Source organism: Cherax quadricarinatus, chromosome 4 (genome assembly GCF_038502225.1).
Source record: "Cherax quadricarinatus isolate ZL_2023a chromosome 4, ASM3850222v1, whole genome shotgun sequence".
Classification (NCBI taxonomy): Eukaryota; Metazoa; Arthropoda; class Malacostraca; order Decapoda; family Parastacidae; genus Cherax; species Cherax quadricarinatus.
Window position 1 is genome coordinate 12904645 of NC_091295.1, and position 25383 is coordinate 12930027.

The 25383-nt window shown below is 39.5% G+C and overlaps 1 protein-coding gene across 2 annotated transcripts in view; it reads right to left on the reverse strand.

Annotated features, from left to right (window-relative positions):
- Positions 1-25383, reverse strand: part of hob (bridge-like lipid transfer protein family member hobbit) — a 238733-nt gene that overhangs the window by 26489 nt on the left and 186861 nt on the right. For both annotated transcript variants that reach the window (XM_053770361.2, XM_070094472.1), the window contains 9 exons: positions 22455-22664; positions 21663-21814; positions 21265-21459; positions 13798-13955; positions 11792-11909; positions 11561-11683; positions 11349-11455; positions 3133-3280; positions 1591-1684 (listed from right to left, as the gene is read on the reverse strand). In XM_053770361.2, the coding sequence (XP_053626336.2) occupies positions 1591-1684; positions 3133-3280; positions 11349-11455; positions 11561-11683; positions 11792-11909; positions 13798-13955; positions 21265-21459; positions 21663-21814; positions 22455-22664 (1305 nt within the window). The remainder of the gene's footprint in view (positions 1-1590; positions 1685-3132; positions 3281-11348; positions 11456-11560; positions 11684-11791; positions 11910-13797; positions 13956-21264; positions 21460-21662; positions 21815-22454; positions 22665-25383) is intronic.

Here is a 25383-nt window from a genome sequence, read left to right on the forward strand (position 1 = left end):
GTCATTCTACTTTGATCCATTCTCTCTAAATAACCAAACCACCTCAACAAACCCTCTTCAGCCCTCTGACTAATACTTTTATTAACTCCACACCTTCTCCTAATTTCCACACTTCGAATTTTCTGCATAATATTTACACCACACATTGCCCTTAGACAGGACATCTCCACTGCCTCCAAACGTCTCCTCGCTGCAGCATTTACAACCCAAGCTTCACACCCATATAAGAGTGTTGGTACCACTATACTTTCATACATTCCCTTCTTTGCCTGCATAGATAACATTTTTTTTGTCTCCATACATAACTCAACGCACCACTCACCATTTTTCCTTCATCAATTCTATTATTAACCTCATCCTTCATAAATCCATCCGCTGACATGTCAACTCCCAAATATCCGAAAACATTCACTTCTTCCATACTCCTCCTCTCTAATTTGATATCCAATTTTTCATCTAAATCATTTGATACCCTCATCACCTTACTCTTTTCTATGTTCACTGTCAACTTTCTACCTTTACACACGCTTCCAAACTCGTCCACTAACCTTTGCAATTTTTCTTTAGAATCTCCCATAAGCACAGCATCATCAGCAAAAACTAACTGTTTCAATTCCCATCTGTATTTGATTCCCCATAATTTAATCCCACCCCTCTCCCAAACACCCTAGCATTTACTTCTTTTACATCCCCATCTATAAATATATATTAAACAACCATGGTGACATTACACATCCCTAAGACCTACTTTTACCGAGAAGTAATCTCCCTCTCTTCTACACACCCTAACCTGAGCCTCACTATCCTCATAAAAACTCTTTACAGCATTTAGTAACTTACTACCTATTCCATATACTTGCAACATTTGCCACATTGCTCCCCTATCAACTCTATCATATGCCTTTTCTAAAACCATAAATGCAATGAAAACTTCCCTACCTTTATCTAAATACTGTTCACATAGTATATACTTCAATGTAAACACTTGATCTACACATCCCCTACCTACTCTAAAACCTCCTTGCTCATCCGCAATCCTACATTCTGTCTTACCTCTAATTCTTTCAATAATAACCCTACTGTACACTTTTCCTGGTACACTCAGTAAACTAATTCCTCTATAATTTTTACAGTCTCTTTTGTCCCCTTTCCATTTATATAAAGGAACTATACATGCTCTCTGCCAATCCCTAGGTATCTTCCCCTTTCATACATTTATTAAACAAAAATACCAACCACTCTAACTCTATATATCCCCCTGCTATTAACATTTCTGTCATGATCTTGTCAGTTCCAGCTGCTTTACCCCCTTTCATTCTACATAATGCCTCACACACCTCCCCCACACTCACATCCTGCTCTTCTTCACTCCTAAAAGATGTTATACCTCCCTGGCCAATGCATGAAATTGCCGCCTCCCTTTCTTCAACATTTAAAAGTTCCTCAAAATATTCCTGCCATCTACCCAATACCTCCATGTCCCCATCTACTAACTCCCCTACAATAATTGTTACTGAAGTAATGTATATCACATTAAAATAGAAAGGATTCAAGAATATTTAGCCATTCATAAATATTAAAATCACTTACCAATATTCAAAGGAACAACATTGATTTCAAAATGTTCAATAATTGAAATGCCTCCACAAGGTGGTTTTTCCCGGCAAAATATTCTGAGTGTTCTCTGCATAAAGAGAAATCAGAGGAATAAGTCAAATAGCATTCAAGCCATTAAACTAAGCTAGTAGTTATCACCAATGAACATTAAACTTAACTAGTAGTTATCATCAATGAACATTAAACTTAACTAGTAGTTATCATAAATCACTGAAGTACTGTCAGCAGGAAAAGACATTACAATTATACTGAAGATGATTTTCAATTAAATGTTATATAATACTGCAGAGTAAATTGCTTTAACTATTATATAAATATTTGTTTACAAAATGGCTCCTTCCTACCAAGGCAAGGTGACTCACAGAAGGAAAACACATTCACCATCACTCATTCTCTAGTTATCTTGCCAGAAATGCACAGAAATCCCAATTCAACTGACCCACTGAATTACAACATACTTCAGCTTGCAGTTCCTATACATATCTCCAGAACCTACTTTTTACCTCAATTGCTTTCTCTCACCAAAACAGAGGGAACAAAATAAGAAAACATATTCACTATATAGATTTTTTTTAACATGCTGGTTGCCTCCCACCGAGGCAGGATGACCAGAAAAAGAAACACTTTCACCATCAATCACACTGACATTGTCTTTCCAGGGATACCCTGATATGACAATTAGATGTCACTCTAAATAGCTAATATCCCAAATCTCTCCTTTGAAGTGCAGGCACTGTACTTCCCACCTCCAGGACTCAAGTCCGGTTAACTAGTTTCCCTGAATCCCTTCACGAAATATTGCCCTGCTCACACTCCAACAGTCTGTCAAGTCCCAAAAACCATTTTTCTCCACTCACTCCTATTTAATATACTCACACACACCTGCTGTGTGTCAAAGCCCCCTTGCACATAAAGCCTCTTTTACCCCCTCCTCCATCGATTCCTAGGACGATCCCTACCCCTCCTTCCCTCCACTACAGATTTATGCACCTTCCAAGTCATCCTATTTTGCTTAATCCTCTCTAAATAACCAAACCACCTCAAAAACCTCTCCTCATAACTCTGAATAATACTTCTGGTAACTCCACACCTCCTCCTGATTTCCACACTATGAATTCTCTGCACAATATTTACATCACACATTGCCCACAGACACATCACTGCCTCCAGCCTCCTTATTGCTGCAACATTCACAACCCATGCTTCACACCCATAAAAGAATGTTGGTACCACTATACTCTTATACAGTCCCATCTTTGCCTCCATGGATGACATTCTTTGTCTCCACAGATGCCTCAATGCACCACCCTCCTTTTTCCCTTCATCAATTTTATGGCTTACCTCGTCCTTCATATAACCATCAGCCGACATGTCCACTCCAAAACATCTGAACACATTCACTTCTTCTATACTCCCTCCCTCCAATCTGATATCCACTTTCTAAAGGAGGCAATCTTTTATATTGTTCATCCTTTCAATGAATCAAAATATTCACAGATAATGCAATTAACCAACCTGTCGATCAACTGGCATGTTCAACTGCAGCTCTGATGGCATTAGCACTTCTTGATAAGGCTGATTAGGCAAAAGATTTCTCATAGTTACAAAGCCTAACTCCAAGAGATGCTCCCCACTGTCATCAGCATTGGTCTTCTTTGTATATCTGTTAGAATAAAAATTACTCTCCTGATTTATTAATAAAAATGTAAATATCTTCTCATTTATATCTCAGTTTTGTACAATTGTATCAAAGTATTAACAGTACATAAAGATCCAATCCAATCATATGATTGGATTGGATGCCATCACTAATCTGGCATCATTGGGACCTGTAGTGTGCTGGATTAGTGAGTTTGCTGGATTACAGAGTGGCTAGGTTGGAATACACTTAATTAACCAATCAATAGAGACTCTGCTACATCTTCCTCATTTTCATCACTGCTTTCTCCTCCACTGGCTTGCTACTGTAGATTTACAACCATCTGCACAATTTCTGAGTCAGTATAATGATGAAATTTGAAATTATGCTAGCCGAAATTAGTGCCGGATTACTGATGGAACCTGATGACTGATTGCTGGATTAGTCATGGCCAACCTGTACTATAACATGTACAGTATATCATATAAAAAACAAAACTAATGATTACTAACTGGGCATGTAAATGAAAATGTAATTAGAGGTCTCCTCAATTCAAAAAAGTTTAAATACAAGAGAAACTCATTTTAATTTGGGATGAGTGTGAGGGAAAAGTTCAATAGATAGGAGTAGCGAGGGAGTATATAGTAACAATAGTTTCATTGCCGGCTACTTGTTAAGATAGGGTAAGTCCAGCTCCCGCTATTCCCTCCCCCCTTTTTCCCCCTCCCCGAAAGTGATAGTTTGATTGCCGGCTGCTCCAGCTATCCCTTCCCCTCCCTTCTCCCCCCTCCCGAAAGGTGACGTGTGGGGCTCCGGTCAAACAGTAAATCACTCGACTCACAGCTCCCAACACTACTGTAAGTACACGCCTGATCATATTTTAGTGGACTTATTGGTTGAAAGCTTCACTTTTGACCAATAATTAACTTAGTCCTTTCAGTCTTGATAGGTTAAAATGTTTTAATAATCACCACATCATTTAGGTATTGTCTCTCTTTACAGCTTGAAAGGACAGAGAGGGTCACCTGCTAATCAACGAGTAGAAATTGAAGGAGACGGATTAACGTTCTGAGGCGTCCCAATTTCTGATCCATTTACCTGTTTGTGTATGAAAGTAGCAGGATATAACCCCTCATCATTGCAGTGGAAAAAAACCTGCTTTCCTGTCATCTGGACGGATTATTGATGGCTAGAAAATCTGTGAAGAACGAGCCGGTGGGTTGTCATCAACACCTGCGACCCCCCCCATCATCGGCAACGGCTACGATTTCAACAACACGCAGTGTCACCAACACCAGACACCCAAGTTTTATATACAGTGGACCCCCGCATAACGATATTATTTCAATCCAGAAGTCTGTTTGGGTGCCGTTATAGACCGAATTTGCTCCCATAAGAAATATTGTGAATTAGATTAGTCCATTTCAGACCCCTAAAAATACACCTACAAAAGCACTTACAAAAATAAACTTACATAATTGGTCGAGTTGGGAGCTGATCGTTATGCGGGGGTCCACTGTATATATATATTAGCGTTGAATTCAGATATCATTTATATTTTTCATTTTTCATTTTCTTTAACCCTTTCAGGGTCCAAGGCCCAAATCTGGAGTCAGGCACCAGTGTCCAAGAATTTAAAAAAAAAAAATTTGTTATTTTTTCTTATGAAATCGTAGAGAATCTTTTTGTGAAGGTAATAAAACAAAAAGTACGAAATTTGGTGGAAAATTGACGAAATTATGCTCTCGCGAATTTTGATGTGTCAGCGATATTTACGAATCGGCGATTTTGCCGACTTTGACTCCCATTTTAGGCCAATTACATTATTCCAATTAACCAAATTCTTAGCTATTTCACTAGTATTACTTCTATTCTATCGATTGAGCACAAGAAATCGCCAAGTCAACTGTTTCAACTACAAAATAAAGTGATCGGAAATTGTTAATTTGGCCAATTTAACACAAAGTTCAAAATATTCCAATTTCAAAATAGGGTCCAGAATGAACAATGTAGGCATTCCTGGCACTAAACTAACATTTCCTCTGTTCATTAGTTATGTTTTGAGGCTTTACAAATAAATTCCATTTTTATTTTTTATTCACATAATGAATTTTTATTCACACCAAACAATAGAAGATTTACTGTTATGCAATACTGTAATAATTGTATAAATATCATCACCATATTTGTGAATGTATATTAGACCCACCAGCTGACGTGTATTAGACGTGTGAGGTCGTTTGTTTACTCTTGAATATCGGCAAAAATTTAACATTTCCGCTACTTTGAGCTCAGTTTCAAGCCATTTCCAATGCTAAAACCAATCAAAATCATCTCTATTTCTGTAATATGTCTTCCATTCTATCAAATGAGACCAAGAAATCGCAAATACAACTATAAAAAACATACGAAAAAACACTGCAAAGTTGCTGTTTTAATCGAAAAATCATGATTTCATTTTTTTTCTCTCATTATACACAGTGTGCTGCAGGATCTGTTTTATGTGGTGCACACATACCACATAGATGTATTCTCTCATATCTAGGCCCAAATGTACCACTCACAGTTTATCAGAGTGAGCTGAGCTCATGGCATAGATCTACGGTTTGGACCCTGAACGTAAAGCCGTAGATCTACGGGACGGACCCTGAAAGGGTTAAGGTAGGATTAATATTTCATATTTTTAGTGTTTTATATTTTATATTTTCTAAATAATAAAGTGTTTATGTTTGTCAGTTTTTGTTCTTTTTCTATTCATTAATTTTCCTGAGGAGGAGCCAGCTTTGGTAATACTGTCTGAAGTTGTTACAGGGCTGAGTAAGCCTTCACAATGAGGAAATGGGGAAGAATATATAATACTATACTGAAATAAATTCCATAATACATGAGGTGGCCCCTCACAATATGAGAAAATCAATGATTTAGTACAATGAGCAATCCCGAGGACTACTTACCGCGAGAAGAGTCAGGAGAAGAGTGACACTTCTGGCTTATCCTGGCTAGTAGGTAAACCCCACTAATTCTTTCCCAGGATAATAGGGGAGTGCTGATGGTCAAAAACCCCAAATTATATGACCAATAACTACAATGTTCTTTGATAAAAGAAATCTCCATAATCTGACTAAGAAACTGAAGCTAAATCCAGTATGATATTACCCCAACTTTACCATAAAGGACTTGTATAGGAAGGCTGGTAAAGCCAGTGAAGGGAAATCTAGTAACTTTCTGGTTTATGTAGGAAGATTCTCAAATATTCATCGTGTTTTTATCTTCCTTGCAATAATGATTTTGGCAACACTGAAAAGAAAGCTAAACTTGTGGAAATATTTGATTCACCATAATTTAATCCCACCCCTCTACTGAACATTCTAGCATTTACTTCTTTTACAACCCCACCTATAAATATATTAAACAACCATGGTGACATTACACATCCCTGTCTAAGGCCTACTTTTACCGGGAAGTAGTTTCCCTCTCTTCTACAAGCCCTAACCTGAGCCTCACTATCCTCATAAAAAGTCTTTACAGCATTTAGTAACTTACCACCTATTCCATATATTTGCAACATCTGCCACATTACTCCCCTATCCACTCTTTCATATGCCTTTTCTAAATCCCTGGCCAGTGCATGAAATTACCACCTCTCTTTCTTCCTCAACATTTAAAAGTTTCTCAAAATAGTCTCACCATCTACCTAATACCTCCCTCTCCCCATCTACTAACTCCCCTACTGTTTTTAACTGACAAATCCATACGTTCCCTAGGCTTTCTTAACTTGTTTAACTTACTCCAAAATTTTTTCTTATTTTCATTAAAATTTCTTGACAGTGCCTCTCCCATTCTATCATCTGCTTTCCTTTTGCACTCTCTCACCACTCTCTTCACCTTTCTTTTACTCTCCATGTACTCTACTCTTCTTATAACACCTCTGCTTTGTAAAAACCTCTCATAAGCTAACTTTTTCTCTTTTATCACACCCTTTACTTCATCATTCCACCAATCACTCCTCTTTCCTCCTGCCCCCACCCTCCTATAACCACAAACTTCTACCCCACATTCTAATACTGCATTTTTAAAACTATTCCAACCCTCTTCAACCCCCCCCACTACTCATCTTTGCACTAGCCCACCTTTCTGCCAATAGTCACTTATATCTCACCCAAACTTCCTCCTCCCTTAGTTTATACACTTTCAATTCCCTCCTACTTGTTGCTGCCACCTTCCTCTTGTCCCATCTACCTCTTACTCTAACTGTATCTACAACTAAATAATGATCCGATATATCAGTTGCCCCTCTATAAACATGTACATCCTGGAGCCTACCCATCAACCTTTTATCCACCAATACATAATCTAACAAACTACTTTCATTTAATGCTACATCATACCTTATATATTTATTTATCCTCTTTTTCATAAAATATGTATTACTTATTACCAAATATCTTTTTACACATAGCTCAATTAAAGGCTCCCCATTTATATTTACCCCTGGCACCCCAAATTTATCCACTACTCCCTCCACAACATTTTTACCCACTTTAGCATTGAAATCCCCAACCACAAGTACTCTCACACTTGGTTCAAAACTCCCCACGCATTCACTCAACATTTCCCAAAATCTCTCTCTCTCGTCTACACTTCTCTCTTCTCCAGGTGCATATACGCTTACTATAACCCACTTTTCACATCCAACCTTTATTTTACTCCACATAATCCTTGTATTAATACATTTTTAGTCCCTCTTTTCCTGCCATATCTTATCCTTCAACATTATTGCTACTCCTTCTTTAGCTCTAACTCTATTTGAAACCCCTGATCTAATCCCATTTATTCCTCTCCACTGAAACTCTCCCACACCCTTCAGTTTTGTTTCACTTAAAGCCAGGACATCCAGCTTCTTCTCATTCATAACATCCACAATCATCTCTTTCTTATCATTTGCACAACATCCACGCACATTCAGACTTCCCACTTTGACAATTTTCTTCTTATTCTTTTTCGTAATCTTTATGGGAAAAGGGGTTACTAGCCCATTGTTCCTGGCATTTTAGTTGACTTTTACAACACGCATGGCTTACGGAGGAAAGATTCTTATTCCACTTCCCCATGGATGTAAAAGGAAAAGTAATAAGACCAAGAACTATTAAGATAAACTCAAAGAAAACTCATATGAGTGTGTATAAATAAATGTGTATATGTATGTGTAGTGTGACCTAAGTGTAAGTAGAAGTAGCAAGACATACCTGTAATCATGCATATTTATGAGACAGACAAAAGACACCAGCAATCCTACCATCATGTAAAACAATTACAGGCTTTCGTTTTACACTCACTTGGCAGGACGGTAGTACCTCCCTGGGTGGTTGCTGTCTACCAACCTACTACCTACAAAAATGTGTGGTGTGAATATCATGCAGAAAATTTGGAGTGTGGAAATTAGGAGAAGGTGTGGAGTTAATAAAAGTATTAGTCAGAGGGCTGAAGAGGGGTTGTTGAGGTGGTTTGATCATTTAGAGAGAATGGGTCAAAGTAGAATGACATGGAAAGTGTATAAATCTGTAGGGGAAGGAAGGCGGGGTAGGGGTCGTCCTTGAAAAGGTTGGAGGGAGGGGGTAAAGGAGGTTTTGTGGGCGAGGGGGCTTGGACTTCCAGCAAGAGTGCATGAGCGTGTTAGATAGGAGTGAATGGAGACGAATGGTACTTGGGACCTGACGATCTGTTGGAGTGTGAGCAGGGTAATATTTAGTGAAGGGATTCAGGGAAACCGGTTATTTTATATAGCCGGACTTAAGTCCTGGAAATGGGAAATACAATGCCTGCATTTTAAAGGAGGGGTTTGGGATATTGGCAGTTTGGAGGAATATGTTGTGTATCTTTATATGTATATGCTTCTAAACTGTTGTATTCTGAGCACCTCTGCAAAAACAGTGATTATGTGTGAGTGAGGTGAAAGTGTTGAATGATGATGAAAGTATTTTCTTTTTGGGGATTTTCTTTCTCTTTGGGTCACCCTGCCTCGGTGGGAGACGGCCGACTTGTTGAAAAAAAAAAATGTTAATATCAAGCAAGGTTATGTTATTAGGCCAACAAACTAAAAAAAAAATATATACAAAATAAACTGCAGAAGGTAAGGAGAAATGTATATAATCATAATAAGTTATAATTTTTTAAACTTTCTATTACACCGCAGTGTAATAGCCCAGTGTCTAAGTTTGGTGAAAAATTAAGTGACAAAGGACATGGTACTCTCCATAACTGCACCATGAAAATTTATTTTTATGTCTCCACCATCCAACTTAAATGCCTGCAGAACTTCTTGTAGGCCTCCAAGATATGAAAGATAATTAGGATGATGCTTTCCACTACCAAAATATTGTACCAATACATACAACCACACTACAAATGCATTAACCGAGGGTCCACTGTACTCTGATATGCAACATTAACCCCTAAACGGTTCAAACGTACATATACGTTCTTACGCGTAGCACCCCAAACGTATATATCTTTTTCTATCTGTCTATCTGTGTCTGTCTCTGTCTACCTCTGTCTCTGTCTACCTTTGTCTGTCTCTGTCTATCTGTGTCTGTCTCTGTCTCTGTGTGTCTGTCTGTCTATCTGTCTCTGTCTTTGTCTATCTGTCTCTATCTCTTTCAATCTGTCTCACAGGTACACATAAATACAAGTATACATAGTGTAAATTACCTAGGATAACCCAAAAAATCCAGACAAAGCGCTACACTCTGCTTGAAGATGTGAGTAAATGTGATGACATAGTCTTGTGGCTCTCTCTGAGACAGAGCTAGACAGACAGACAGATAGACAAGGAGCTTGACAGACAGACATGTTTGCGTACCAGCGAAAACAAAGGAGGGCGATGCTCATCAAATGTCACCTCTAATCTTTTCTTATCTGCTGCACCCTCGTGTATGCTCGTCAAATGTCAGCTCTTATCAAATGTTATCTCATCTTATCATGTCACTGTCAGGGGTGGACTTTGTTTTTCATGCTTCAGGAGAACTTATTATTACCTATTATTGTATTATGCATTCTTCTTCTCCTCCTCCTCCTTCTCTTTTCCTCCTCCTCCTCCTCCTCCTTCTCCTCCTCCTCCTCCTTCTCCTCCTCCTCCTCCTCCTCCTCCTCCATCTCCTCCTTCTCCACCTCCTCCTTCTCCTCCTCCTCCTCCTCCTCTCCTCCTCCTCCTCCTCCTCTTCCTCCTCATTATTATTATATACTTCCACATATCCAAAACATTGCTGGGACCTATAAGTACTTTGTATATATTCCAAGACAACAGTAAATGGCCAAGGCAGGTGTAAATGTCCAGCTGTCAATGTGTTTGTGACAATCTGAGTACAATTTCAGTACCTAATACTAGTGTCAGAACAAAGATTGGTTATGAAATGACAAGAACTACTATAAATTTTAATTATCAGAACATAAAAATTATATAAAATAATATGAAAATAGAAAAAAAGGTATATGAGCAACACTTCTGCAAGCTGAAGGACTCGATGTTGCTGTCACATGAGCATCCAGTGCCAACTTCTCAGCCTCATATCTCGGTAAGTACTGACCCTAATTTTTTTTTATTCTAAAACACTTAAAAAATGTGCTCTTTTTTCTATAAAAAGAAATTATTTTTTTTTTCAAATATTTGGGGCGCTGCCCAGGTGAAAGTATATATACGTTTGAACTGTTTAAGGGTTAAGTGCCCCAATGCTGTTCATGGCTTATCATTATTATGTCATGCTTATGTGGTAACATTATCACATTAATCTATCCAATGTGATTAACAATATGGTGCAAACCCAACTGATGATAATTTATACTTGTAGTTTCAGCAGTTTTAAAATTGCTTAAGTTTGCATGTGATTCTCTAAAAGGTTAGTTTCATGGAAGGTGCCCCTACTACTCATGGTGCCTCATATGTACTGAAAAAGTTGATTATTAAGCAAAATTTTGTAGCATCACAGATGACTTCTAAAAACCAAGATGTTTATCTTACTATATAATGAAAGAAACCTTAAAACCAGTGATAGGTATCTATAGTGAAGCAGCAAACAAGATATTAATCCCAACTTACAAGAAATTAGACAAGACCAAGTCAGCGATACCCAACTGCCCATCTGCCTCTGTTAGTCGCCACTGTGCCTTCCTGAAGCATACTTCATTCATACGGATCACCTTCACCTATAATAAACATAACATATCATTTAAAATAGCTTGTTACTGACAAGATCACTTTGCAAATAGAGATACAGTGAAAGCATAAATGCCAATGTTCATTTTAAATACCTGTTTATCTCCACCCAGCGCCATCCACTTATGGTTTGCTGACAGCTGGTTTTCATTGTAGCAGTGAATTCTCATGGCCAATTCTTCACTAAGACCATTGACTTGTTCCTTGCAAGCTGACACCTGGTGTTCACAAGAGTATCACGTTAATCCAAGACTTAAACACTGTTTTATGATAATAATCAGAGTAATGTTATGAAATAACTCAAGAGATTTCTCGTATATACTTACTTGTTCCTCTAAATCAAACTTCTCATTTCTTTTTTGTTCATTGTTTGGATCCTTATCCAGCTGTCTCTGGACTAAATATACTTCTTTCTCCAAACTTCTTAGTTGTGATAAGTGATATCTGCAGAATAATATAGTATTAATATTACTATATTCATGGGGGAAGCACTAAACCCAAAGGGTCACCAAATGCCTGCACTCTAAAGAAGGGGATGCTGCAACTCCTAAGGTCATATGAACTGTTGTTAGAACACTTCAGGCAAGACAGCACTGAATGAAGAATGGTGACTGTTTCCTCTTTTTATTTTTTCTGGTGATCACCCAATTTTCGAGGGAAACAGTCAGTGTGTTAAGAAAGAAGAACAATTAGATTTAACCCTTAAACGGTCCAAATGTACATATATGTTCTTATGCATAGCGCCCCAAATGTGTATATATATGTTTTAATTTTCCTGCCTCCAAATTTGGCATGATTGCCCTGAGATGCCTGGTCAGCATAGCATGGGTCTTAACACTCGGTGTGCACCATATTAAAAAAATTTGGGGAGCGCCAGTTAATTTAAGCGCCAGCTAGAACAAACAGTGCTGCAAACACCAAGGATTCACTGATGTAATGTCATATTAACACTCCTCCTTCAAGAGGAAAGTGATGTTAACCCCAAGTTTAGGGCCTGTCAATCTCTGTCTATTTCTGTATCTGTGTCTATCTCTGTCTATCTGTCTCTATCTGTGTTTGTCTATCTCTTTCAATCTGTCTCTATCTCTCTCTCACAGGTACACATAAATACAAGTATAGTGTAAATTACCTAGGATAACCCAAAAAATCCAGACAAAGTGCTATACTCTGCTTGAAGATGTGAGTAAACGTGATGAAGCAGTCTTGTGGCTCTCTCTGAGACAGAGAGCTAGACGGATAGACAGATAGACAGGGAGCTTGACAGACAAATAGACAGACAAACATGTTTGTATACCAGCAAAAACAGAGGCAATGCTCATCAAATGTCACCTCTAACCTTTTCCTATCTGCAGCACCCTCGCGTATGCTCATCAAACGTCAGGTCTTATCAAATGTTATCTCATCTTATCATGTCATTGTCAGGGGTGGACTTTGTTTTTCATGCTTCAAGGGAACTTATTATTACCTATTATTATTATTACATATTCTTTTTCTCCTCCTCCTCCCCCTCCCCCTCCTTCTCTTCTTCCTCCTCCTCCTTCTCCCCCTCCTCCTCCTACTCCTCCTCCTACTCCTCCTCCTTCTCCTCCTCCTTCTCCTTCTCCTTCTCCTTCTTCTCCTTCTCCTCCTCCTCTTCCTCCTCCTCCTCTTCCTCCTCCTCCTCCTTCTGCTCCTCCTCATTATTATTATATACTTCCAAATATCCAAAACATTGCTGGGACATATAAATACTTTGTATATATTCCAAGACAACAGTAAATGACCAAGGCAGGTGTAAATGTCCAGCTGTCAATGTGTTTGTGGCAATCTGAGTACAATTTCTGTACCTAATACTAGTGTCAGAACAAAGATTGGTTATGAAATGACAAGAACTATTATAAATTTTAATTATCAGAACATAAAAATTATATAATATGAAAAAATAGAAAAAAGTTACATCGGCAACACTTCTGCAAGCTGCAGGACTCGATGTTGCCGTCACATCAGCATCCAGTGCCAACTTCTCAGCCTCATATCTCTGTAGGTACTGACCCCAATTTTTTTTATTCTAAAACACTTAAAAAAATGTGCTCTTTTTTTCTATAAAAAAAAAAAAACATTTTTTTTTTCAAAATATTTGGGGCGCTGCACAGGTGAACGTATACACATATATATGTTTGGACTGTTAAGGGTTAAAATGAAAAAGATATGTTATAAATTTTCTTTATTTTTCAGATAGCCAACATGGCTAACTGACCTCACTGGGAAATATCATTGAAATCTTATGATGCAGTCAAAAAGGTAATCAAGAAGAAACTGCAAAAATCAAATCAAGAGCAAGAACTGAATTTACCTGACTTGGTTTTGGAGTCTAATAATGGGTTTTCGCTGATCATCTCTGGAATACAGCTGAAGCTGGAACCTCATACGTGCCACACCCTCTGTTGCCTCTTTTTTCTTCGGGTCCACATAGAGCAGTAAGTTGTTCAGTATATCTACTACCATACTGTACTAAAGAAATAAAAATTGAAAACTTTATATATATACTGAATCTGTATAAAGTATGCAACATAACAGAATATTAAGCCTTAATTAAACTGTAATTATACATCATAATGTGTGTGTGCTACAGTATACATGTCATATTTTTTATTTTAAAAGAAAATGTAGAGAGTAGTATACAAGCATAATAGATATACTGTAACATTCTTGTGGAGAAACATCACCAGCAAACTGATGCAAGCAATTGGTGTGTGTGTGTGTGTGTGTGTGTGTGTGTGTGTGTGTGTGTGTGTGTGTGTGTGTGTGTGTGTGTGTGTGTGTGTGTGTGTGTGTGTGTGTGTGTGTGTGTACTCACCTATTTGTGGTTGCAGGGGTCGAGTCCTAGCTCCTGGCCCCGCCTCTTCACCGGTTGCTACTAGGCCCTCTCTCTCCCCGCTCCATGAGCTTTATCAAACCTCGTCTTAAAACTGTGTATGGTTCCTGCCTCCACTACGTCATTTTCTAGGCTATTCCACTGCCTTACAACTCTATTACTGAAGAAATACTTCCTACTATCTCTCTGACTCATTTGTGTCTTCAACTTCCAATTGTGGCCTCTTGTTTCTGTGTCCCCTCCCTGGAACATCCTGTGTGTGTGAGGGTGTGTGTGTGTGAGGGTGTACTCACCTATTTGTGGTTGCAGGGGTCGAGTCCTAGCTCCTGGCCCCGCCTCTTCACCGGTTGCTACTAGACCCTCTCTCTCCCCGCTCCATGAGCTTTATCAAACCTCGTCTTAAAACTGTGTATGGTTCCTGCCTCCACTACGTCATTTTCTAGGCTATTCCACTGCCTTACAACTCTATGACTGAAGAAATACTTCCTACTATCTCTCTGACTCATTTGTGTCTTCAACTTCCAATTGTGGCCTCTTGTTTCTGTGTCCCCTCCCTGGAACATCCTGTCCTTGTCCACCTTGTCTATTCCACGCAGTATTTTATATGTCGTTATCATGTCTCCCCTGACCCTCCTGTCCTCCAGTGTCGTCAGGCCGATTTCCCTTAATCTTTCTTCATAGGACATTCCCCTTAGCTCTGGAACTAACCTTGTTGCAAACCTTTGTACTTTCTCTAGTTTCTTGACGTGCTTTATCAAGTGCGGGTTCCAAACAGGTGCTGCATACTCCAGTATGTGTGTGTGTGTGTGTGTGAGGGAAAAGTTCAATAGATAGGAGTAGCAATATAGTAACAATAGTTTCATTACTGGCTACTAGTTAAGGTAGGGTAAGTCACGCTCCCGTTTTTCCCGCCTTTTCTTCCCCCCCACCCCTAAAGTGATAGTTTGATTGCCGGCTACTAGTTAAGGTAGGGTAAGTCACGCTCCCGTTTTTCCCACCTTTTCTTCCCCCCACCCCAAAAGTGATAGTTTGATTGCCGGCTGCTTGTTAATGTAGGGTCAGTCTAGCTCCCGCTATCCCTTCCCCTCCCTCTTCCCCCCCCCCTCGAAAGGTGACGTATGGGGCTCTGGTCAAACAGTAAATCACTCGACTCGCAGCTCCCAACACTACTGTAAGTACATGCCTGCCTTGTATTCTAGTGGATTTATTGGTTAAAAGCTTCACTTTTGACCAATAATAAACTTAGTCTTTTCAGTCTTTCTCTAGGTTGACTGTTGTAATAATCACCACGTCTTTTGAGTAGTGTACACTGCCATGGAGAGTGATTATTTAAGCAGTGGGTAACCTGTCTACCTTTTCAGCTTGGATGACAGTGAGGGTCACCTGTCAATCAACGAGAAGAACAGGAGAAGGACTAACGTCCAGAGACTTCCCCATTTTGCATTTAAGTACCTGTGCACCTGTATGAAATTGCAGGACGTAACCCCACATCATTGCAGCGGTAGAGAACCTGCTTTCCTGTCACCGGGATACTACTCACTGGTATACTGTGAAGAACTAGCCAGTGGATGGTCACCAACACCTGCAACCCCCCCCCCACCCCATCATCAGCAACGGCAACGATTTCAACAACAGTGTCACCAACACCAGACACCCAAGTGTTACATTAGCGTTGAGTTCAAATGTTATTTTATTCATTTAATTTTTCATTTTTCTTTCAAATAGGATATACCTTTCATGTTTTATTGTTTTATGTTTGATTTAATAAATAATAAAGTGTTTATCTTTGTGAATTATTATTTCTTTTTCTATTCACTAATTTTAATGAGGAGGAGCCAGCCTGAGTAATACTGTCTGAAGTTGTTACAGGGCTGAGTAAGCCTTCACAGTGTGTGTACGTACTCACCTATTTGTACTCACCTATTTGTGGTTGCAGGGGTCGAGTCTTAGCTCCTGGCCCCGCCTCTTCACCGGTTGCTACTGGGCCCTCTCTCTCCCCGCTCCATGAGCTTTATTAAACCTCGTCTTAAAACTGTGTATGGTTCCTGCCTCCACTACGCCATTTTCTAGGCTATTCCACTGCCTGACAACTCTATGACTGAAGAAATACTTCCTAATATCTCTCTGACTCATTTGTGTCTTCAACTTCCAATTGTGCCCTCTTGTTTCTGTGTCCCCTCCCTGGAACATCCTGTCTTTGTCCACCTTGTCTATTCCACGCAGTATTTTATATGTCGTTATCATGTCTCCCCTGACCCTCCTGTCCTCCAGTGTCGTCAGGCCGATTTCCCTTAATCTTTCTTCATAGGACATTCCCCTTAGCTCTGGAACTAACCTTGTCGCAAACCTTTGTACTTTCTCTAGTTTCTTGACGTGCTTTATCAAGTGCGGGTTCCAAACAGGTGCTGCATACTCCAGTATGGGCCTGACATACACGGTGTACAGTGTCTTGAATGATTCCTTACTAAGGTATCGGAATGCTGTTCTCAGGTTTGCCAGGCGCCCATATGCTGCAGCAGTTATCTGATTGATGTGTGCTTCCGGAGACATGCTCGGTGTTATACTCACCCCAAGATCTTTCTCCTTGAGTGAGGTTTGCAGTCTTTGGCCACCTAGCCTATACTCTGTCTGTGGTCTTCTGTGCCCTTCCCCTATCTTCATGACTTTGCATTTGGCAGGATTAAATTCGAGAAGCCATTTGCTGGACCAGGTGTCCAGTCTGTCCAGGTCTCTTTGAAGTCCTGCCTGGTCCTCATCAGATTTAATTCTCCTCATTAACTTCACATCATCTGCAAACAGGGACACTTCTGAGTCTAACCCTTCCGTCATGTCGTTCACATATACCAAAAATAGCACTGGTCCTAGGACCGACCCCTGTGGGACCCCGCTCGTCACAGGTGCCCACTGTGATACATCATTACGTACCATGACTCGTTGTTGCCTCCCTGTCAGGTATTCTCTGATCCATTGCAGTGCCCTTCCTGTTATATGCGCCTGATGCTCTAGCTTCTGCACTAATCTCTTGTGAGGAACTGTGTCAAAGGCCTTCTTGCAGTCCAAGAAGATGCAATCAACCCACCCCTCTCTCTCTTGTCTTACTTCTGTTATTTTATCATAAAACTCCAGAAGGTTTGTGACACAAGATTTGCCTTCCGTGTGTGTGTGTGTGTGTGTGTGTGTGTGTGTGTGTGTGTGTGTGTGTGTGTGTGTGTGTGCGCACGCACGCGTGCGCATACGTGCGTGCGTGTGTGTTTGTTTCCTAATTTATATAAATCTCTTGCCAGAAAAAAAAATTGAAAAATTAATTAACATGTCAAATAAGCAACATAAATACAGTACAATTTTTATTTCTTTATGCAGTACAAACAATGTACATAGTTTACATGTAATAAAACATTGGTAGGTACAAAAGAAAGTCACTAATTTGGGCAAACTAATCAAATAAATGCCTAAAATCTTAGAAAATTTGGATAAGTTTGACAAGTAAAGTAACAGATGGATAATGACATTTAATGTGGGTGCATCAAGGAAAATGAAAAGTGAATATAAATAAGAGTAACGTGATGAGGGGTATTAAACGAGTTAGGCAAAGAAAAATTGTGTATTTGATTGGAGGTAGGGAGTATGGTAGAAGTGGAGTATGGAAGGAGTGGACATGTTGGTGAATGAGTATATGAAAGATAAGGTAAACCAGTGAACTGATGAAGGTAAAAAGGTGAGTGGTACATTGAGGTAGCTGTGGAAACAAAGAATGTTATCCACAGAGACAAAAAGGGAAGCATGGGTGCGAAGCATGGGTTGTGAATGTTGCAGTGAAGAGGAGGTTGGAGGCAGTGAAGATGATGATGTGTCTGAGGGCAATGTGTGGTGTATTATGCAGAGAATTCATAATCTGGAGATAAGGAGGAGGTGCGGAGTTACTAAAAGTATTATCCAGAGGGCTGAGGAGGAGTTGTTGAGGTTGTTTGGTCATTCAGAGAGGATGGAGCAAAACAGGATGACTTAGAAGCTGTATAAATCTATGGTGGAGGGAAGGCAGATAGAGGTCATCCTAGTAAAGAATGGAGGGAGAGGGTAAAGGAGGTTTTGTGTAAAAGAGGCTTGGACAAACAGCAGGCATGTGTGAGAGTGTTGGATAGGAGTGGAGATAAGTGGTTTTTGGGACTCGAAAAGTTGTTGGAGTGTGAGCAAGAAAATATTTTGTGAAGGGATTCAGGGAAACCAGTTAGTCGGACTTGAGTCCTGAAGGTGGTAAGCACATTGCCTGCATTCTAAAGGAGGGGTTTGGAATATTTTCTGTTTGGAGTAACATCTGAATTGGCGTATCTGCACACCTCTGGCAAGACAGTGATAGTGTAAATGATGAAGAAAGTGTTTCTTTTTCAGGTCACCCTACCTTGGTGGGAGATGGCAAGTGTGCTAAGCTAATTCTTTTAAATTATTTTAGCTATTACAATTAAATGCAAAAAGAGGCTTGGAAACTATGAATGAATAAAACAATAATGGGGAAAAATTAAAGCTTGATTTTTAACAGAGAAACGATGGGTTACAGTTATTCAAAGGCACGACAAGAGCATCAGAAAAATCTTTAATTTTTTTTTTTTTTTCAACAAGTCGGCCGTCTCCCACCGAGGCAGGGTGACCCAAGAAAGAAAGAAAATCCCCTAAAAGAAAATACTTTCATCATCATTCAACACTTTCACCACACTCGCACATTATCACTGTTTTTGCAGAGGTGCTCAGAATACAACAGTTTAGAAGCATACACATATAAAGATACACAACATATCCCTCCAAACTGCCAATATCCCAAACCCCTCTTTTAAAGTGCAGGCATTGTACTTCCCATTTCCAGGACTCAAGTCCGACTATATGAAAATAACCGGTTTCCCTGAATCCCTTCACTAAATATTACCCTGCTCACACTCCAACAGATCGTCAGGTCCCAAGTACCATTCGTCTCCATTCACTCCTATCTAACACGCTCACGCACGCTTGCTGGAAGTCCAAGCCCCTTGCCCACAAAACCTCCTTTACCCCCTCTCTCCAACCCTTTCGAGGACGACCCTTACCCCGCCTTCCTTCCTTTATAGATTTATATGCTTTCCATGTCATTCTACTTTGATCCATTCTATCTAAATGACCAAACCATCTCAACAACCCCTCTTCTGCCCTCTGACTAATACTTTTATTAACTCCACACCTTTTCCTAATTTCCACACTCCGAATTTTCTGCATAATATTTACACCACACATTGCCCTTAAACAGGACATCTCCACTGCCTCCAACCGTCTCCTCGCTGCTGCATTTACAACCCAAGCTTCACACCCATATAAGGGTGTTGGTACTACTATACTTTCATACATTCCCTTCTTTGCCTCCATAGATAACGTTTTTTGACTCCACATATACCTCAACGCACCACTAACTTTTTTTCCCTCATCAATTCTATGATTAACCTCATCCTTCATAAATCCATCCGCCGACACGTCAACTCCCAAGTATCTGAAAACATTCACTTCTTCCATACTCCTCCTCCCCAATTTGATATCCAATTTTTCTTTATCTAAATCATTTGACACCCTCATCACCTTACTCTTTTCTATGTTCACTTTCAACTTTCTACCTTTACACACATTCCCAAACTCATCCACTAACCTTTGCAATTTTTTTTTAGAATCTCCCATAAGCACAGTATCATCAGCAAAAAGTAACTGTGTCAATTCCCATTTTGAATTTGATTCCCCAAAATTTAATCCCACCCCTCTCCCGAACACCCTAGCATTTACTTCCTTTACAACCCTATCTATAAATATATTAAACAACCATGGTGACATTACACATCCCTGTCTAAGACCTACTTTTACCGGGAAGTAGTCTCCCTCTCTTCTACACACCCTAACCTGAGCCTCACTATCCTCATAAAAACTCTTTACAGCATTTAATAACTTACCACCTATTCCATATACTTGCAACATCTGCCACATTGCTCCTCTATCCACTCTATCATATGCCTTTTCTAAATCCATAAATGCAATAAAAACTTCCTTACCTTTATCTAAATACTGTTCACATATATGCTTCAATGTAAACACTTGATCTACACATCCCCTACCCACTCTGAAACCTCCTTGCTCATCCGCAATCCTACATTCTGTCTTACCTCTAATTCTTTCAATTATAACCCTACTGTACACTTTTCCTGGTATACTCAGTAAACTTATTCCTCTATAATTTTTACAGTCTCTTTTGTCCCCTTTCCCTTTATATAAAGGGACTATACATGCTCTCTGCCAATCCCTAGGTACCTTCCCCTCTTTCATACATTTATTAAACAAAAGTACCAACCACTCCAACACTATATCCCCCCCTGCTTTTAACATTTCTGTCATGATCCCATCAGTTCCAGCTGCTTTACCCCCTTTCATTTTACGTAATGCCTCATGTACCTCCCCCACACTTACATTCTGCTCTTCTTCACTCCTAAAAGATGGTATACCTCCCTGACCAGTGCATGAAATTACTGCCTCTGTTTCTTCCTTAACATTTAAAAGTTCCTCAAAATATTCTCGCCATCTACCTAATACCTCCATCTCCCCATCTACTAACTCCCCTACTCTGTTTTTAACTGACAAATCCATACTTTCCCTAGGCTTTCTTAACTTGTTTAACTCACTCCAAATTTTTTTCTTTAACATTATCTTTCATTATTCCGAAGTAACCAAAGAGTTTATGAGACACTATGCAGAGAAATCTGAATAATAGTTTCTTTATAACTACCTGCTGGCTTACACTTTTGTTCATCCAGTCAATGAAACTCCTCACCAAGTATGACTATTGACAAGATAGTTTTTCATACAGTATAATGATTTATTTATATATATAAAAGGTAAATTAATTTATTTTCATTTGTAAGAATGTATTATGGAAAAATAATAGTTTACCTGCAAGGAATTGGTACTGGCACAGAGGTCGTGATGCATCAGAGTGAATGTATCAACAGCTTCAACATTTCGGTTCCATAAATCATCTTCTGGGAGCGGAGGCTGAACTTCTTCCATGAGTGACAAGTCAAGGCCAGTCTCGCCATATGATACATAATAAAACTCACAGTGACAACGCGAAACAATTCTTTGCAGCTGTGATTAAAAAAATACAATATGTTCTTAGTCAGACATGATGGACAAGCAGTGGCAGGTTTAACCAAGAAATATTTCAATAGAAGCTGTGATTAATAAAAATATTATTTTTACTTGACATATGGGAAAAGCTGAGTAATAAGCTGAATAAACATAATTTCTTCAAATATTTTAAGAGACACTATTAGTATGTTTTTACATACCTGATGTTCATCATGACCTTCATCCATTGAACCAACTGTCTGCGACACAACACCACCAACTGACTGCCCACTACCAACAATATCAGCTACTTCATTGATTACTTGACCGTCCTTCTCTTCTATGTTGTCCACAGTCAGCCACATGATGTTGTCTGCATGCATATGACATTATATAACATCCACAACATATAAATACATCTTGATAATTTCACAATGAACCTAAAAATAAATGACATAAGACCACCATTTAACAAAGACAAAACACCATTATTATTACTATGCCAAATAACAAGGGCATTTCAGCAGAAGAGGCCATGCAACACAGGATTATGATGATTGTCATAGGAATACATATACAGTAGGGCCCTGGTTTTCGGCATTCCACATTTTGGCATCCTGCTATTTTAGTGTTTTTCAATTTATCCACTGTTCATTACATTCAGTGCTTGTTCTGCTTTTTCCGTATTTCTGGCCTGACGTACTCAACAGCTGTGTCAGGAAAGGGAGTTCTGCACCCTATGTTAAGTAATGTGTGTACATACTGTATATTTATTTTACTTTTGTATAATTTTCTTTTAGGCTCAGCTCTATTGTGCATTTTATATATGATAGTGTAAACATGTTATCAGGCTTTAATATGCATTTGAAAGTGAAAAAAGGCTGTATTCTGCTTGTCGCTGGTTTTCGCTTTTCAGCAAGGGTCGGGAACTTAACCTGCTATATAACCTGGGCCCTTCTGTACTGTACCTATATTATCATAACAATTTTTAAAAAGGTTGAATTCCAGCATACCCATCTGTGTTTCTTTATCCCCAGCATTGACTGTAGCATAGTACTGCATGCATTCCAGTGAGCCAAACCAAGTGGTCTTGGTGACAAGGGAGTGATCTTGCCAGACTGGACGATGGATGCGCTGTAGTATTTGGGCTTTGGCTGCACTCAGAATGACATAACCCTGTGTCTCACAACCTTTAAGCAACACTTGACTGTTGACTAGTTCAACTGAAACACAAAAAATTACTAACAGCGCTGGTTGGTACATACTGTGTATATCTCCTCTTGATCTTAATGATGTAAGTATTTTTTTTTTTTTTTCAACAAGTCGGCCGTCTCCCACCGGGGCAGGGTGACCCAAAAAAGAAAGAAAATCCCCAAAAAGAAAATACTTTCATCATCATTCAACACTTTCACCACACTCGCACATTATCACTGTTTTTGCAGAGGTGCTCAGAATACAACAGTTTAGAAGCATATACGTATAAAGATACACAACATATCCCTCCAAACTGCCAATATCCCAAACCCCTCCTTTAAAGTGCAGGCATTGTACTTCCCATTTCCAGGACTCAAGTCCGACTATATGAAAATAACCGGTTTCCCTGAATCCCTTCACTAAATATTACCCTGCTCACACTCCAACAGATCGTCAGGTCCCAAGTACCATTCGTCTCCATTCACTCCTATCTAACACGCTCACGCACGCTTGCTGGAAGTCCAAGCCCCTTGCCCACAAAACCTCCTTTACCCCCTCTCTCCAACCCTTTCGAGGACGACCCCTACCCCGCCTTCCTTCCCCTATAGATTTATATGCTTTCCATGTCATTCTACTTTGATCCATTCTCTCTAAATGACCAAACCACCTCAACAACCCCTCTTCTGCCCTCTGACTAATGCTTTTATTAACTCCACACCTTCTCCTAATTTCCACACTCCGAATTTTCTGCATAATATTTACACCACACATTGCCCTTAAACAGGACATCTCCACTGCCTCCAACCGTCTCCTCGCTGCTGCATTTACCACCCAAGCTTCACACCCATATAAGAGTGTTGGTACTACTATACTTTCATACATTCCCTTCTTTGTCTCCATAGATAACGTTTTTTGACTCCACATATACCTCAATGCACCACTCACCTTTTTTCCCTCATCAATTCTATGATTAACCTCATCCTTCATAAATCCATCCGCCGACACGTCAACTCCCAAGTATCTGAAAACATTCACTTCTTCCATACTCCTCCTCCCCAATTTGATATCCAATTTTTCTTTATCTAAATCATTTGACACCCTCATCACCTTACTCTTTTCTATGTTCACTTTCAACTTTCTACCTTTACACACATTCCCAAACTCATCCACTAACCTTTGCAATTTTTCTTTAGAATCTCCCATAAGCACAGTATCATCAGCAAAAAGTAACTGTGTCAATTCCCATTTTGAATTTGATTCCCCAAAATTTAATCCCACCCCTCTCCCGAACACCCTAGCATTTACTTCCTTTACAACCCCATCTATAAATATGTTAAACAACCATGGTGACATTACACATCCCTGTCTAAGACCTACTTTTACTGGGAAGTAGTCTCCCTCTCTTCTACACACCCTAACCTGAGCCTCACTATCCTCATAAAAACTCTTTACAGCATTTAATAACTTACCACCTATTCCATATACTTGCAACATCTGCCACATTGCTCCTCTATCCACTCTATCATATGCCTTTTCTAAATCCATAAATGCAATAAAAACTTCCCTATCTTTATCTAAATACTGTTCACATATATGCTTCAATGTAAACACCTGATCTACACATCCCCTACCCACTCTGAAACCTCCTTGCTCATCCGCAATCCTACATTCTGTCTTACCTCTAATTCTTTCAATTATAACCCTACCGTACACTTTTCCTGGTATACTCAGTAAGCTTATTCCTCTATAATTTTTACAGTCTCTTTTGTCCCCTTTCCCTTTATATAAAGGGACTATACATGCTCTCCGCCAATCCCTAGGTACCTTCCCCTCTTTCATACATTTATTAAACAAAAGTACCAACCACTCCAACACTATATCCCCCCCTGCTTTTAACATTTCTGTCATGATCCCATCAGTTCCAGCTGCTTTACCCCCTTTCATTTTACGTAATGCCTCACGTACCTCCCCCACACTTACATTCTGCTCTTCTTCACTCCTAAAAGATGGTATACCTCCCTGACCAGTGCATGAAATTACTGCCTCTGTTTCTTCCTTAACATTTAAAAGTTCCTCAAAATATTCTCGCCATCTACCCAATACCTCCATCTCCCCATCTACTAACTCCCCTACTCTGTTTTTAACTGACAAATCCATATTTTCCCTAGGCTTTCTTAACTTGTTTAACTCACTCCAAAATTTTTTCTTATTTTCATTAAAATTTCTTGACAGTGCCTCTCCCACTCTATCATCTGCTCTCCTTTTGCACTTTCTCACCACTCTCTTTACCTTTCTTTTACTCTCCATATACTCTGCTCTTCTTATAACACTTCTGCTTTGTAAAAACCTCTCATAAGCTACCTTTTTCTCTTTTATCACACCCCTTACTTCATCATTCCACCAATCACTCCTCTTTCCTCCTGCCCCCACCCCCCTATAACCACAAACTTCTGCCCCACATTCTAATACTGCATTTTTAAAACTATTCCAACCCTCTTCAACCCCCCCACTACTCATCTTTGCACTAGCCCACCTTTCTGCCAATAGTCGCTTATATCTCACCCGAACTTCCTCCTCCCTTAGTTTATACACTTTCACCTCCCTCTTACTTGTTGTTGCCACCTTCCTCTTTTCCCATCTACCTCTTACTCTAACTGTAGCTACAACTAAATAATGATCCGATATATCAGTTGCCCCTCTATAAACATGTACATCCTGGAGCCTACCCATCAACCTTTTATCCACCAA